The 17,284-nt window shown below is 42.3% G+C and overlaps 4 protein-coding genes across 4 annotated transcripts; 1 reads left to right on the top strand and 3 right to left on the bottom strand.

The window, feature by feature from the left end:
* Positions 1-735: 735 nt before the first annotated feature.
* Positions 736-3,298, bottom strand: LOC125984970 (transcription factor BTF3 homolog 4). The gene is made up of 6 exons (XM_049747340.2): positions 3,139-3,298; positions 2,706-2,767; positions 1,946-2,059; positions 1,552-1,753; positions 1,135-1,194; positions 736-1,039 (listed from the first exon to the last, which is right to left on the bottom strand). The coding sequence occupies exons 2-6, from the start codon at positions 2,757-2,759 to the stop codon at positions 993-995; spliced, it is 477 nt and encodes a 158-aa protein (XP_049603297.1). The 5' UTR covers positions 2,760-2,767; positions 3,139-3,298; the 3' UTR covers positions 736-992.
* A 421-nt stretch (positions 3,299-3,719) lies between these two features.
* Positions 3,720-5,952, top strand: txndc12 (thioredoxin domain containing 12 (endoplasmic reticulum)). The gene is made up of 7 exons (XM_049747335.1): positions 3,720-3,922; positions 4,621-4,681; positions 4,812-4,864; positions 4,925-4,998; positions 5,067-5,136; positions 5,216-5,299; positions 5,378-5,952. Exons 1-7 carry the CDS (start codon positions 3,823-3,825, stop codon positions 5,458-5,460), a joined length of 525 nt encoding a protein of 174 aa, XP_049603292.1. The 5' UTR covers positions 3,720-3,822; the 3' UTR covers positions 5,461-5,952.
* A 384-nt stretch (positions 5,953-6,336) lies between these two features.
* Positions 6,337-11,481, bottom strand: gipc2 (GIPC PDZ domain containing family, member 2). Its single transcript, XM_049747315.2, has 6 exons — positions 10,887-11,481; positions 7,879-8,064; positions 7,201-7,381; positions 7,023-7,135; positions 6,866-6,947; positions 6,337-6,788 (listed from the first exon to the last, which is right to left on the bottom strand). The coding sequence occupies exons 1-6, from the start codon at positions 11,178-11,180 to the stop codon at positions 6,637-6,639; spliced, it is 1,008 nt and encodes a 335-aa protein (XP_049603272.1). The 5' UTR covers positions 11,181-11,481; the 3' UTR covers positions 6,337-6,636.
* A 795-nt stretch (positions 11,482-12,276) lies between these two features.
* dnajb4 (DnaJ heat shock protein family (Hsp40) member B4) lies at positions 12,277-14,605 on the bottom strand. The gene is made up of 3 exons (XM_049747314.2): positions 14,395-14,605; positions 13,089-13,702; positions 12,277-12,600 (listed from the first exon to the last, which is right to left on the bottom strand). The coding sequence occupies exons 1-3, from the start codon at positions 14,603-14,605 to the stop codon at positions 12,370-12,372; spliced, it is 1,056 nt and encodes a 351-aa protein (XP_049603271.1). The 3' UTR covers positions 12,277-12,369.
* Positions 14,606-17,284: the final 2,679 nt, after the last annotated feature.

Here is a 17,284-nt window from a genome sequence, read left to right as displayed (position 1 = left end):
GAGTTCCCAAAGATGGACGTGGCGGCGAACTTTACAACACAAGCAGTAGCCAATTGTTTTTTTTCCCAGCCGTTTATTGCCATTCCCAGTGGAAGGGTTTAGCAAAACAAATGACAGAATTTTGCGTTTTTGGTTTGTTCTTAAAATAGCTCACCAGTGATGGGACATTAAATTTCCTTGCAATTTTGTAGAAATGATCATTTCATAATGTAAACACTTGCAGAAATTTTTAGAAATCGTGTTGCATATGTATCTGTCCTCTACCTTATTTAATATTTAAATTGTTAATTTTTGCACAATGCTAACAGTCTGCACATAATTATAACATATTAACTTAAAATTGAACAGTTTATTGTTCGATATATCAAACTGGTAGCCAAGAAGTTGCTCCCACTTTGAAAATGGTTATCACATTAGAAATAAACCTTTAAACATACAGTAGTTTTTTTAACTACAAATTGTAACCTCTCATTTTATACAGTATATTTGTTAATTTTACTTTGACCAGTTCAATATTGAGTTGTGATTAAAAATGTTATCTGTAATTATTTGGGGTTTTATTATACATTACTATATTTTACTATTTGTATACTTGAAAATGTTGAAAAGATTAAAAAAATGAGTTGGAGGAAGCAAAAATGATGTAGGCATCCATTTCCCCTTGGGAAATAAAATGCAGAAAACAGCAACATTCCCAAAAAAAAACTTTATTAAATCATTTCCAGCCACTACATGTAAACTGAATTCTTTATTGTCACCTTTCATAAAGCATCTCTTAAATATGAGCCACGTAGACAGCGCTGATTTAAAGCCGTTTGAGTCCTTCAGGTGTTGACTGGGGCCACCGCAATCAAAAGGTGTTATGTAAAGATATTTTTTTATGACGACGAGGATGCGCTGCACCTTGAACAACCGTCTCTACGCACGAGGAAAGCCTCTGAGCGAGTGAACGACAGATTAAAAAAAGAAAACGGTTGGCAGCGGGAAAGGGATCAGTTGGCTTCGTTCTTTGAGGCTTCATCAAAGTTCTCCACGAGATCTGCCAGACAAAACAAAGCAGGAAAAAAAAAAAAGGGTTCTTGCTCAGAAGCGATTAAAAGATACGCTCAAGAGTCTCCCGAGAAGGATGTTTACCTGGGACGGCGTCGTCGTCCTCCTCTGCTATTTCCTCCTTCACGGCTTTCATGTCCATCGCTGCAACACAAACCAGACATCACACATCTACAAGTGCATTTCTTCAAATCATGGCTCCTCTTTTTGCCTGACCCATCAAGGGTCAAAAGTAGGGCTGGATGACAATCATTTTACAAATTAATTTGCAACTCTCATTAGAAATTTGGCTAAATTTGTTGTCATTTTTGCAACTTAAAATTCAATAAATATTTTGTTGGAAAAAAAAAAAAAATGTTGACCAGTGTTATTTCTATTTTCACTATTTCCTGTGGGAAGAAACTGGATGATTGTATTATGGCATGTTTTAAGTCTTTTGCAATTCATATTCAACACAAGATTACTGGCATTATGTGTGTGTGCGCGTTTGTTTCTACACACTTTGCCGCGGGAACTGCTCAGCCAGCTTGCGAAGGCTGCTAAGGCTGTCGGCGCCCAGCTGGCTGAGGATGCCGGGCAGCATCTCAGTCAGCTGCTTGGTCTCGGCGTGGCCCGTGATGGCGAACGTGTTGGCTGACAGCGATGCCTGCACCTTGGGGTTGTTGAAGTGGATCACCGTGCCGTCGTCTTTGATCATGTTCACCTATGGGACATTCAAAACGGAGCAATTAGAAGTTGCACATGAATGGATAAAAAAAAACAAGCAAAAAGGAAATTGCGCTTCTGATTGTTCTATAGCATGTGATATTGAGACTTCTTTTCTTGTACGCCTCCTTTCACAAATAGTTCTTTTTGATAGAGTAGCATGAAAGATAAAATGCTCTGGAGGCTTCACCTCTTCGATGCCGGCGATGTTGTTGACGGAGAGCTTCTTCAGAGAGCCTTGGAGCTTTTTGTCGTCAGCCGTTGCCGTTTTGTGGACCACCTTTTTCTTCCGGCGTGCTGTTCCCTGAGGAAAGAACAGAACTTGAGCGAACCACACAAACTGATCACCGAAACGAATTTGAGCAATCGTCCTCCTTTCAGTTCAAAGTTGGCAATGGCTTGATTTGTTGGCTGCCTCAAAATTATCCTGTACCACTATAGATGGGTGTTCACTAACTGGATCTGGTTTTAAATTTCACGTCACAAAAATCGGTAATGTTTTCCATATATTCAAATGACCAAGAAAACTCCACTTTTAACAGCCTTGCTAACTTGTATGTCCTGTAAGTCCTATTTCATTGTGTTCAAATCATCCGTTCATCTAGACATAAAGCAAACTGTCAGGGGGTTGAAATGAGGCCAACAGCTGGAGGCCTGTAACTCTCTCTCCCTCTCCCCATCTAGCCATAAAGGGAACGCTGATGTCAGGAGGTTCACAACCAGTGGAGAGAAATCTACATCTTTAGGCCACACATACCGCCTATCAAGTGAATCTAGAATAAAACGGCCATGAAAGTTATGTTAGAAAGCCCAACAAACATCCAACCCACCTTACAGCACTATTTTGCAAGGCGTTGTGAAAACCGAAGTGGCCAACCAGACCCTAAAACAACTTGGCGTTACATCAAACCTAAACTACATATCACAAAATTATTAACAATTGAGCATACCTTTCCACCTATCCGGACTTGTGCCTGGAGTTTGGCGAGCTTCTCTTGGTTCATTGTGCTTTCTGGGAGGAAAAACACCGTTTAAAAAATAACAAACAACAATTCCCGTGGTACGCAAAATGGACATTGTCTCGTTAATAAAACAACGTGTTGTTGAGGAAGACGCTCTAAAACCAAAACAACAAAAGTGTCACCGTCAGCCATTTTAAAACAATGACATTTCAATTAACTTTACACTTTCTTCGGTGCGTTTACATTGACGACATTATTAGGCAGGTGTTACATGTTGTACACATTGTTCGAAGGCTACTGCAGCTAATAATAGCCTAGCGCGAGGCTAACTAGGATAGCCACTTAACGACACGATTTTGGTCACTTTAACTTTACAACGATACGGGGTCGTATGAAATATTATGTAACTTGACAGATTTACCTTTGAAAAAAGACGAAACACTTTGTATTTTGCTGCTTCTGCGGCTGATGCTGCTACTGCTACACGTGAGGCTAGCAGAAAGCAATGGTGTTCAATAACGATAAGGAAGTTGCCCCACACTTCCGGTTGTACTTTCGAAATAAGAGTGTGGAATGTGTGAAGAATGAAAGAATATACGAAAATTAACATACAAAAGAACAGTCTAGTTTAATACATTTTCTGGTTTGGAATAAAATTGCAAACATGCGCAATTCGCCCCATTTTGATTCATTTTCTCCTCGTAAAAACTTAACTTGTGTGCACTTCTGGTGCAGTGACAGCCTTTTGTTGTTTAACTTGACGAGGAGAGGCAGCGCACCGGAACACGCGGTCGGGTTAAAATCACGTGACCGAAACTTGAAAAAATAAAAGTAATGCTTTTTTGTATGCATTAGTTGTGTTTGTACTATCCAATAAAAACACAGTGTAATCAATATTTAATAGATTCCAATCATTTCCATATTAAATTGATAATCAAATGGGAAGAAATCAGCGAGAGGATCCAGAAATCTGGTGTCACTGTGAAACTGAACAATTGGACATCCGGTCGGGTTTGCTTGCGTCGCTGTTACAGTCGCTTGCTTGCTTGCTTGCTTATCGATTAAAACCAATTTTATTTACAAAAAAAAAAAACCAAAAACCGAAATGCATACTTTTTTATTCAACAGTATTTTGTCAACAGCTTTGTACGTTTTGCTGTCTTTGTCATGTTTTCCACATGTACTCGAGGCGTCGAACAGCAGAGGTGAGTGTTGGAAGTTGACGCTGAGCTTGTTGGCTAGCTTGTCCACCACTTTAACGTTTAACGTACTCCTTTTCCATTTCTCGACTAATTTTAACAATCACATTGTCAAATTCCATTCCGGAAATTTCACGTTACCACTGAATAATACTATTGAAATGAATGGAGGCGATTTCTAAATTTAATGCTAGTCCTTTCCGTGTAATCGTTAATTAGTCGGGTAATTATCGTTGCATAACAGATTGAGCACTGTGATTTGGTGATGTCTGTCTAAATATTTCCCAACTATCCAGAATTACAGTCACACATTTCCCAAAGGGTCCCATCATATCAAATCTCTCCCTGGCTTTTGCATCAATGGATTCACAAGCGCATGCAAACCATTTATTTGTCATGTAACTGCTTTACAATACATTTGCATTGTTATTATGACGTGTGTCAGATTGTAGTAAAAGAAAATGGTCTTAGTTACCTGAGACAACTGAGTGATGTCATGATGCACTCATGTTTTTTATGTTGGTGTTATGACTTTCATCTTGTCCCCCAGGGGTCGCCACAGCTTGTCACTCATGCGTTCGTTGACATATTTTTTGCCCTTGCTGATCTGCCCCCCTACCCCTCTATTTTTTTATTCTACCTGGGCTTGGTGGTGGAGCTCTGACCGAAAAGCAAATGCCTTTAAGTGACGCTCATGTTTGCAGGATTTGGGGACAACATCCACTGGAGGACGCTTGAAGATGGCAAGAATGAGGCATCAGCCAGGCGAGTTGGCTTTAGACTAAACAGCCACATCACAGTATGGCTCTAAGTGTGATTTGAAACATTGCAGTTCTTATGTCCATTCTTCTCTATGGGCAACTGGGTTTAATGTTGAGCATTTGTGTCTTTCCAGTGGTCTACCCCTCATGGTCATCATCCACAAAACGTGGTGCGGAGCCTGCAAAGGTAAACATCGAATGACACGCACATGCAAAATAGGCTAACTTTGGTTTTGGCTTGTTTCAGCACTCAAGCCTAAATTTGCAGAGTCCAAGGAAATTGTAGAACTCGCCCATAATTTTGTGATGATCAACCTGGAGGTAAGGAGTCCATCGATATTCCACATGAGGGGAATTGATTTCACGCTGGTGTCTTTTGATCGCGAAAGGATGAGGAGGAGCCAAAGGATGAGGCCTTCAGTCCCGACGGAGGCTACATCCCCCGCATCCTTTTTCTCGGTACTCCAATGCCATCCGTAATGTTCCTGGCATGTTTAGTTGCAATTGATCAATGAATAAGGATTCAATATTCTTGCAGATCCCAGTGGTAAAGTCCGCCCTGAAATCACTAACACAAATGGGAATCCCAACTACAAGTATTTTTACAGCAGCGCAGAACAAGGTAATGTGTTCTCATCCTTTTCTCCCAAGGCACATGTTTTTCATTAGAAGAATCTCACAGAAGATTTTGTGTTGGTAGTGGTGTCCGGGATGAAGGAAGCACAGGAGAAGTTGACTGGCGACGCCTTTAAGGCCACCCACCCCGGAGAAGACGAGCTGTGAGGGGGGCAGGGCGCACGTCCGGGCTGCAAGGGCTACGTCACCTCATACCGACACTCAAATTGTCACCAACACTTCTTTATACAAATATGTATGCCGTACTATCATGGATGTAAAGTACAACAAGTGCCAAATTGATGCAAAACTTTCCAGGGTTCCCCGCGCTGAGGCTCTAAAACGGGTCGGCGGTCAATTTTTATCGGGTCGCCAATTTTTCAATTTTTTTTTTTTTAAAAACTGTTAGTCAAGTCGGCACATAGTCACATTTGTTGCTGTGAATTTAATCTTTAGCGTTATTGTTAAGTATATATTGGGAAACCATAGTAATCTCGTGCAAAACCCCTAAATGCCAAGACGACTTATATATCTACTAACTTTGAACACACCTCATGGTTCCAAAGACTAACGTGTATTTATTTTGCACATTTATTTCTCCTGTTATTTTTTGCCTCTTATTTTATACTCCGCACACAAATAAAGGTTTGTTGTAGTGAACATTGTGCGTGCGCCAATTGTCTTTGCGAGTGAAATACATGGAAATTTTGAAAATACACTTTTATTGTCCAACAGCAGTGATTCCCTTCTTGTTGTGATGGCAGAAAAAAATACATTTTAAATGGTAAACATTTAAATAAGCCTGTTTTTCATGTGAATTAAATCAACTGGTTTTGAGAGGGTGGTCTCTTGATCACCCCCCCCCCCCCCCCCCACTACAAAGTACAGCTTTTGTTGTGACTCCCAAAACACTAGCAATTCACTTGATCACTTTAAAATGGCAATTTCACCCTGCCTAGCTGCAAAATCATGATCATAAAGTCAGAGGCAAGATTGCATAAATGATCAAAATTGAGTCATTTTGGGAAAACAGGCAGCTGACAAAAATATTGACTTGTTTAATTTCACATGGATCACCCAACTGTTTGTGTACAGGCAATTAAAAAAGTCCATTTAACATACTATGCCCCGTTGAAAGCGACCAAACGCAAATAAATTGCTAAAATTACAGCTGACAAATCAGCGTGATCACTATATTTATATATTAAAAAACTATTAAAAAAAGTGGTATTAAAAATGACACGGCTATTACGTGTTTAGGCAGGAGAAGTGTCCCATGCACTTCGCCAAAGCATCACAGAGACTCACTTGTGCATGTGTGTTTTTCAAGGGCGGGTTGTCAATCTAGAACCTTCCCTGCTTGGCATCTCCGATGGCGCCCCAGACGTCAAAGACAAACTCATCGGGGAAGGCGAAATCGCCGAGGGTCTCGTCCAGCGCCATGGCGAACTCGTCAGGATTCTTCTTGTCACGGCCCACCTCCACCATGGTGGCCGCTGGATGGAAATTCGACAAAAAAAACTTTCAGTTGTATTTCACTTTGAAGTGCATTTCATCTTTTAATAACACTGACCAAGTTCTGTGTCTCTGATGCCCATGTAGCTCTCCAGCAGGTCATCCACCTTCTTCACAGCTTTCTCTTCAAACTCCGTCGGCTGGACAATGTAAACACAATGTTTTAATATGCTTTCTATTGATCTGCTTTTATATTGATTAGTCACAGCACTTGCCTCGTCCTCCACTGTCGCGGGGCCCTTGGCGCGAAGTCTCAGCGTTCCTTTGCCGTTCACAATTTTGTTGTCACCGCTGGGCTTGGCGCCCTTGGACCGCGGCTCCAGCATTTCTGCCAGATTTCACCTCATTTAGTAGTCTTACGGGAATTAATAAATATGCCTTTGTGTCACTCACCAAAGGATTTCATGGGCTCCACCAGCTTGAGGGTGAAAGTCTCGTTCCTGGGCAGCTCCTTGAGCATGCGGGCTACCTCATAGTGGCGGGTGCCCACGATATTGCAGCCGTTGATGCGCTCGATGTGATCGCCCACGCAGATCACTTTCACCTTGTCCACCACGCTGCCCTCTTTAATGCGCTGCCATCGGCACACACGGAAAACAAGATTGCACGAATAGAAAAAAAATCATGGCTATGTGAAATGCGCTTAAAGAGAAAGCCTTTAAGTACAGTAATAACAAAAATGTCAACTCTGGTAGATTTGGGTTGTAATGGAATCGCTTTATAATCGAGGCAGAACCAGATCGAGTGGGACACACCAGAAAAAAAACAAAAAAAAGATGTCAACCTTAAGGCAGGCAGGCCCCTCAATCCTATGACTTTTTAAGCCCTCAACAGGAAAAGACTGAACTCCCTGGTATGTGTGGAATGGTCATGTGTCCCAATACTTTTGTCATTCCTGCAAAACATTTCCCGCAGCTAATCCCTACTTGACTATCAAATACTTTTCTTGCTTTAAAAAAAAAAGTTCAAAATAAGTAGTCACAAAATCTTATTAGCTTGCTTCCTTTGTCAACATGGTGATTCTGCAGTGCTGCCTTTTTATCGCATGGTGGCAAATGTGAGATGAAGCACCTTGATGAAGGCAAACCCCGCGCCGTTGTCAGTGATAGTGAGTCCTAGCGCATCCTCCGACTTAAACACCTCCACCTCCTTCTTGATACCCCGGACGTGGGCGAAGATGAAGTCCTCCAAGCCGATCTGGCCGCCCAGCAGCTTGTCCATGTCGATCTTGTGTGTGTTGAGTGTGCAGAAGAGGATCTGTGTGACAGAATTTAAATTTTTTTAAAAATCAAACAATTCAGTCAATTGAGCTCAAACGACAGAAGGCGCGTTAATCACTGATGGCCCCGACTCTCATCTGTGTGTAGCCCATAAAAAAGACAAATGACCTTTCACACTTTAGAGAGCTCATCAGTGTGATGAACAGAAGCACTAAGCTGATTTCACAGCACTTTAAACAGATTGACACCCAGCGAGTGGTCCAATTAATTTGTTGCACTCCCGTAAACACGGCACAAACTTTAGCTGCGTTTTGACTACACAATATTTCCTACGCTTAACAATCTGGAAGCAAAAACCACAATGTCTCTCTTGTGAAAGAAGGGAGTGAATCATGTTATTCACCATCGGGCCTTCTTCACGCTGTGTACCAACAGGCACCGCTCACACAGATACACACAAACCAACATGCGTTGCCATGGAGAACCCAGACCATAATAGAAGAGGGTGATAATGGAAAGGGGGCCGCAAGAGGAGAAGAGGGTGGCTGAATGCAAGGGTGAAGGGTCTACTTTTTTACTCCCCAAACAGACCGCCACCCATCCCCCACTTCTCAAGCCACCACCAGGAGGTACATTAGTGACCGCCTACGGCCCGTTACCAAGGCTGCTAGCAGTTTTAAGCAGCTTCGCCGCGCCCCAGGGAGCTTTCGGCGCTGCCTGGCGTGAGCTGGCGTCCCTTCTAACCTGAAAGCCATACTTATGGAAACACTCATCTCTCATACAATTACCATACTATTATATTAAAAACAGTCCAACATTCTTTAAGCATTATAAAATGGAATTTAAAAAAAGATAAGATGAAAACAATCACAAAAATCACATTATACGGCTGCTAACAGTTAGCACGACAAGCTAACTGCTGTATGTCTTCGCTCAGTCAAACGTTTAGCACAAATGTGCACTATGCCAGACCTAAATCCTTCCAATCCTTTGTTCGCACTGGTGCTCAGTCCTCCATGTGACTAAAGGCCACTTCAAAATGAATTAAAAGGCGTCCAAAAATAAAGTGCAATTTAACGCAAACATTCAGTCTCGCACCCAAACACCGCCTACTTGCGCTGCGAAATAAACGTGCTGACATGAAAAATAAACACCTCTCCTCAACTTGACGCCTTCCCATCTGTAGAGAAAATGTGTCGCAACTCAAGACCTCAGTTTGAGTCAACGCTAAGCCTGTTCTAACGCCGTTGCTAACCAAAACAGCAGCACTTACGCGAGCATGTAAACAGTTTAGCATGCATCTACTCCACAATGTCATGCCACTTATTTATCAGTAATAGTCCTTCACTCCATGATTTATTTATCAGTATACATCTGCAACTATATATGCAATTAGGGCTTTTTCAGCATAAATACACGTTAAATTAATCTTTGTCTTGTGTGCCAACTGCTTTTAGAGAGTGCCGAGGTCAGCGGTTTCTGCTTTTACAAAGCAAATCACAGTCATCAGCATCAAGGCGGTGCAATCATTAACCTTAAAGGTAAATCGGATGTTTACCGCTCACTTGTCATAGCCCAACAACATGCTGAAAAAAACGAAACGATACAAATAAATGCAGTAAATTACACACACGCCTTGAACAAATGAGATTGTGGCACTTAATCTGTTGGATTAGAAAGTCCATCACACCAACAACAAAGTAAATACGGCTGTGCATGCAGGTAAACGGTGCTGGTGGCCACACCTCAGAAACTCCATGAAAGCAGATAAAAGCAGACTTTGACCCTGAAGGTGAAGCTGCTTGTGCCCACATGATCTAGACTGTGAACTTAGATGATGTCATAGATGTCAGTGGATTGGTGCCAACTATCACGCTCCAAGAATGAGAAGCCAGACCTCTCCCTCTTGCAAGTTAACATTTGAATTCTCATTCAGCTTCACGAGCAACAATACTCGAGAACAGGATCGATAAAAAGTTGATGACTTACATGTTTACAGAGGGGAGGAGGCTCAAAGAGATGCTCCCTCGGGGAGCAGTGGGACGGCCTGGTGCAGGTTATCTGCTCAAATTTGAGGCAGTGCCCACATAAGCGGACGTCAGGGACTTCCTGCCATGGTCCACATCAACACATGACTGCAATATTCAGTCTTTTAATCCGTCATGAGTGTTTAACAACCTTGGCAGCGGCGTCGACTTTAGCAAAGAATTTTATCTTTTGTCAGCAAAAAAAAAAACAAAAACGCCCAGCTTGACCAACACTTATGTAACTAGTTATTAGTCATCAAGACTATCAAGCTCTTTATTTTTGTTATCAAGCCTCCAATGTGAAATACATCACTTTGTTTTAATACATGTGGAATGCATGCTACAAACACCTACAGGATTTAGTTTATCAAGACTTGTCCGCCCGCATGGCATTATCAAAATCTATTCATGAGCACTTTTTAATCACAAAAGTACAAATGGGAACATTCACGTGAGTGCTACAGACAGAGATGATGACACCCCACGGACTAAAACCTGCCTTGTCTGGCTCCTTTTGGAAGGCGCCAGACAGAATTGCTGAGTTTTTTTTCAGCTTCGCATCTCACTCACCATCCAGTCGCACAAAAGTCGCCTGTGAATTCACACTTTGAAAGACCACCGCCGGATGCGTCACAATATCCAAAGTACAATCGTGTTTGTGCTTGATGTCGAATATTGAAATTATCACAAGAAAAAAGTTATAAAAATGCCTCATCTTGGTCTGATTTTTTTTCTCTTTCTATATCTATGTAAGTAAATCCTTAATACTTTTTCCACCAGTTTGTGAAGCCCCTGATTAGGGTTAAGTGTCGCGGTGGGTGGGTGCTCTTACTTCGGGTGGGCTGATATTAAAGGCGTCTGCAATCTTGGCGTACAGCTCCTTGACGTTGGAGAAGCCCTCGATTCTTCCGGTGGGGCTGCCGTGGGCCAACTGCGTGTGAAAGACCAGTTTGGGCCGCAGGTTGGCAGGAGGCGGCGGCAACCCCACGGCGCCGTTCGACGCCAACTTGTTGCCGGCGAGCAGCGAGCCAGTCGCGCCTGCGTGGTGGCCGCCGCCGACCTCCTCGTTGTCCACCAGGTGCTCCTTGGTTGACTTGTTTTTCTTCCTCCACGGGCCCAGCGGCATTTTTGCGCGTCTCGTTAGCACGTCAAATCGCTAAAACATTTGAACCTGTTGTAATCTCGTTTTTTTGCCTCCCCGTTTCCGTCTTGCTTAACTTCGCTTCTTTTCCCCGATGAGAATTTTCCGTCGCTCACCTGGCCGCGGCTCGCTCCGAAACAGCGACTTTTGCAGGGGATCGAAAGACTGCGGGAATCGTGCAACAGGTAGCCGGGGATCAAGTGCATGAGAGAGGCAACCTGCGGGCTGCCCTGCTAACAATAGCCGCTCTGTGCGCGTTTCAGCTGGGCGCAGGCGCACTGGGAGCGGCGGCGGCAGCACCGGTACACCTGTGCACCCAAGCGGCCATTACATTAGGTACACCCGCCACCACCGGAAATAACACATCTTCCTAATGCGTTTATGCACGTTTGCATAAATAGATAGCACGATAACATGAAACATAATTTTTTTTCATCATCATGTCTCGTGCAGCATCGCTGCGTGATCTCAATGTATCAGAAAGAGTTTTCAATATTGTAAGTATTGGATGGTGGCGAATGGAATTGCTGGAGCTAAAAACAAATGAGCCCCCTCAGTGTAAACATTCAGCCCTCAGAGGGGCCCTCTCCCCAAATTTACGTCATGGTGAGTGATGTAGCGTCCCCTGGTGGGTGCAATTGTCATTTAATGTCCAGTGTTGGCAGCTGAAAAGCAGCAGCTGAGAACTCCAACTTAGCTCAACTCCAACTAGCTTTATTCCTCAACAGGATCTTGCAGTCTGCAGACAGACCCCCTAAGTAAATTCAAGTCAACCAGTTTGGGGCCCAGTACCTCTGTTTGGGCAATCCTGATATGGTATGTTAATAATACGGTGTTAATTGGGTCGAGAATGTCAGTTTAGGCCACTCAAAGACAGAAAAGTATGTACAGTGTGGGTAACTATTAGCTAAATGCTTCAGTTAGTGAAATATTTATTTTAAAACACAGTCACAATGATGGCTAAAATTTTGACACAATGAAATGCTGAGATTGTCATCTGGCACATAGCACGGGACATTTATGGCTAAAGCGTGTAATAGCGGGGAAAGAGGCCCATGTACATAAAAGGTCCAGTCTTCCATCCACTTGGCAGCATGCGTGGTATTTATTTAAAAAATAAAGTCAAAAATAGAGATTGCACATTTCTCCAGGCATGTGTGATCCGTAAGTTATCCTAAGTGGGTAGGTGGCGCTTCAGGACATCTTTAGTGTTGCCGGGCAACGTTTCTGGAAAGTTCACATCAAACTCCACCACCAGGTCTCCTCTTTGCTCTGGATTTTTGGGGAGGGGCAAACCCTGGCCCGCCACCGTTTTCCTCATACCTGGCTTCACCACGTCGGTGATCTTCATGTTGCATGTGTTGCCGTCGATGGTGGACACGGTCACCGAGCATCCGCACAACGACTGCAGAGAAGATGAAAAACAGTCAGTTGACACGTAGCCGGTGTGTAAGGCCCCATCAAAACCGACTTTTCCTCCTAGTGGTCCGGAAAATCTGTTAATCCAGTCCTTCTGAATGAGCATAGTACTTCTGCACTTACTGTACATAATATCAGCATTGACAAATCACACGTGCACCCACCCACGTGTGAGCATGCACGATCCCGCCATGTATTTTTACTATTCCTCCTACTAGCTGTTCTGATATGAATCTCTCCCTCTCTCCCCAACTATGATTCATCCAAAGTAGTCGGAACAAATATTGAAACACCATTTAATCCCACTCTGTTTCCCATAGCGATATTTTCTCGCACATGCGGCTATTATTAGCTGTTGCTCCTCGTTTATGTCAAGTGACAAATATCCACAAGTACAGCTATTTCCCAATGCCCTTTTTTAAACATAAAATACAGCAAAGGAAGATATAATATTGGGAAAAGTTGACGTCTCACCTGTCGCAAGCTGACTCGAACGGGGTACACGATGTTGGAACCCTCCCGCCTGAAATGTGGATGCGGCTTGTCCTTGATGACAAATACAATGTCCGCCGGGATGGTGTTGAGCGACTCGTCTCCTTCGCGTGGGAACGTGATCTTGGTCCCTTCCTTCCAGCCTCGTTTGATCTCGATGGTGAGGATCTTGTCCTCCGTGCGCATGGTCCTGCCATCTGGATTCAGCCGTTTGCGAGAAATCTTCATCCGTTTGGTGCAACCGTGGAAGACCTCCTCCAGGGAGACTCTGAGCTCGTGGACGATAGCCGGGTCCTGTTTACGCCGCTGCTTCTGCTGCTGCTGCTGCTGCTGCTGTTGCTGCCCGCCTGGGCCGGAGTGCACGTCACGGGGAAATCCATTCAGGTTGAAGCTGCTGAAGGAACCGAAGGGGTCGTTTCCATCCACCTCCATGTCCTCGTCGTCGCGCCCGTTTCCCGCTTTGCGCCCGAAGAACATCTCAAAGGGGTTGGAGCCGCCAAAAAAGGTGGCAAAAGTGGCATGGGGGTCTCCATGGAAGGTGTATGTAAAGGTGTTGCCTTGGCTGTCGCCAGTGGGACCGCTTCCTCCCTTGAGACCTAAAAGATGAACTCACATCAGACATAGTTGCTATTCTCCTTCTTAAAAGACACAGTAGGCCAGTTTTGTCACAACTATGTATCATTTGAGAAAATGATACGATATTTTGTTACATCTGAATAGCACAAAAACGGGCATTCAAAATGCCACAAGTGAAATGGATCTTCGTTCTTTGTCAATACGGAATTGTTCAATACAATACAGTTTGTCACAGTATCAATATTTTCTCCTATCCATATGTTACACCAGAATGCACAATATTTCGTTGCACACCTTGTTAAAACTGATCAATAATGGATACTTGTGTATCAAAGCTGTCCCGTGACAGGAAAAAAATATGAATATAAATATTTTGTCACAACGTTTTGCTACTATACCGTGAGAAAACGATACTACATGACGATATTGATAGTTTGCCTCACCCCTTTTTAGAACTGATGGTTGACTCAATCTGTCAAATAACTGAAATTTGACATAAAAATTCAGATTTTCACATATTTGACAAATGTATAGCCTATATGTTGAAGTTGGAGATCAAATAATTAGGTATATTACGAGAATAAAAATTCTGTTCCGCAGTTAAACCTGATCGATGGTTATTAACTGTGAAAGCGAAACATATTTTGACTTAACCTTAAAGGACACATTACGTCACGCTATTGAAGATGACTGACAGTTTTAATGACGTTACCTTCTTCGCCATGCTGGTCGTAGATGTCCCGTTTTTTGGGGTCGCTGAGGACCTCGTAAGCCTCCGCGATCTCCTTGAATTTCTCCTCGGCTGCTGCGGACTTGTTCTTGTCCGGGTGCCATTTTAATGCCTGCTTTTTATATGCTTTCTTGATGTCCTCTTCCGTGGCTCCTTTACTGATGCCGAGTGTTTTATAATAATCCTTTCCCATTTTTGTTCGTTCGTACGTAGCCTTAACGATGATGGAGGGGGAAAAAAGAGAGGACGGAGGAAAGAAGAAGAAAAAATCTGGTTCTGTTCGCCGGTGACTCGGTTCGAATTTACGCCTCCGGTGGAGGCTGTGTAACCGCTGTTGTTATTCTATGTGTAGACCTTGTCACATATGTCATCATGTGCTGAATGTTACGCTTTTGACGTAGAACGCGCACTCGCGCACGCGCACTGGCTCGCCCCTCCCCAAACTGTGTGCATGCCACCTGTTAGACAATAATAATAATAATAATAATAATAATAAAATAAGAATAATAATAAATTTTATTTATAAGGCGCCTTTCAAGGCACTCAAGGTCGCCGTACAAACATAAATAAATGTAGTTTTAAAACAACACGACTCGGATCATTCTACAGCCCTAATTCTAACACTAATGTGTATAATAATAATAATAATAATAATAATAATAATAAATTTTATTTATAAGGCGCCTTTCAAGGCACTCAAGGTCGCCGTACAAACATAAATAAATGTAGTTTTAAAACAACACGACTCGGATCATTCTACAGCCCTAATTCTAACACTAATGTGTATAATAATAATAATAATAATAATAATAATAATAATAATAATAATAATAAATTTTATTTATAAGGCGCCTTTCAAGGCACTCAAGGTCGCCGTACAAACATAAATAAATGTAGTTTTAAAACAACACGACTCGGATCATTATACAGCCCTAATTCTAACACTAATGTGTATAATAATAATAATAATAATAATAATAATAATAATAATAATAATAATAATACATTTTATTTATAAGTCGCCTTTCAATGCACTCAAGGTCGCCGTTCAAACATAAATAAAAGTAGTTTTATAACAACACGACTCGGATCATTCTACAGCCCTAATTCTAACACTAATGTATAGTTCGAGGTTGATCAGTAGTTTCTTTGTGTTTTGTCGTTTGCCCCAAATTCAATCAACAGGGTGGTATTTAGTAGCAATGATTTGCACAATCTCTTGCTACTGTTACACTTGTATTTTTGCTAGCTGGTGTTAGAATGCTTTTAAAACGAATATGTAAATACCAATAATGCAGGATCACATGTAGTCAGACAGTTTGACATATACAGCAGACAGACTAATTTCCTTTTACCTGTCCTCTTTTTAGAAGATTGCCTCACCTCGTGACTGAGATTAAATACACACGAGTCCATTGAGTCGTTTGCGAATTCATCAACCTTCATCGACGATAAACGTTGTTTTTTCAAAGGTGTCAATCCTTTGGAAATATTTTTATATCTCACTGATGACAACGGCTATGCTGGAGCCAAAGTGGATTTGAATTCAGTAAACTGTGGATTGACTCAGCAGCGTCATCTGCTGGAATATTAGAAGCCTATAAAATACTAATGCTAAAAAAAATACTAACTACTAAAAAAAACATGCACAGATGTTTATGACACGCACTTATACAAATATGGTATTTCCTATTTTAAGAAATGAATCCCAGCTAAACAAATAACATACAAACACATGCACACAAACGTCAAAGTCGGATTGGATTACCTTGCATGTTGCAATGACATCTCATCCCTCTCAAGGTATCACACTTCTATTCACATTGGGCATATGGCTAATAATAGAGATATCTAATCAATGGACACACGCACCCATCTTTCATTGGCTTCCAGTAGATGTTGTGTTCAGTGTGACATCTTGTGGTGGAAATGTTGATTACAACCCCAAATTGAATTAAAACCAGTAACCAGGCGGACAGCAGAAAACTAATCCGAATCCAAACGAAAACGCTATTTGGTTATTTTTGCTTCTCTCCCAAGTGGCTTGCGGGTTTCTGATGAATAAACAGTTGACAGCCAACGTGATGTGTGCTTGTGAGGCCTTCAATAAGCCCTCACATAAATTGTGGAATGGAATTTCCAGTACCCATAAGCCACATTATTTTGGACCAACAGAGTCCTAATGCTGACTTTATACGTGTTCTGCGAGTTTACTATTTGATCATGTCAGGAAATACAATAAACCAGCACGTCCTGTCGTGTACCGAGGGAATGCGGACGTGTTTAATATGCGCCTAAAACTCAAGCGGCACGCTTCTCAGGTCTCCAGTGTTCCTTTTGTTTGTGTGATCTGGTCTGCGTTGGTTGCTCGGTTAACATTTGCCTCCAATTCCACAAAGCCACGTTAAATGAGTCCAATTTTCACAGGCTCAGCACATGCCGCGGCGTTTCACAGCAACACGGAAAATCACTTGAATAAACTCAGAGTGGAAAGTGCATCAATCTGTGGCAGACTGAGCCTTCCCAGATCCTTTCAAATGATTATCCATTTTAAACAAGCGTCTGTTCGGCTTTAAATCAAAAGTACGGACATTCTTGGGTGCTTTAACTGCTTGACTGCGGGCATAAATTAGTCGCGGTGCTTATTTTTAGTGAAAACAGCTTCACATCCTGTCTGTTGATGACACAAATTATAAGCATTTGAGGGGCCAAAGGTCACTGGGGCAAAATTGTTACATTGGAAGGGCCTTTAATATCCACAAGGGGGTTAATTAATACCAAATTTGGAAAAGGGAAAGAGTTCCTTCCACGTGATTTTAGATGCCATAATGCTTCTCAAAACAAACAAGACCTTTCGCTTCATGGAACTAAA

The sequence above is a fragment of the Syngnathus scovelli genome, chromosome 17, assembly GCF_024217435.2.
Source record: "Syngnathus scovelli strain Florida chromosome 17, RoL_Ssco_1.2, whole genome shotgun sequence".
In the NCBI taxonomy this organism is placed as follows: domain Eukaryota; kingdom Metazoa; phylum Chordata; class Actinopteri; order Syngnathiformes; family Syngnathidae; genus Syngnathus; species Syngnathus scovelli.
This window is presented reverse-complemented; position numbering and strand designations above follow the sequence as displayed.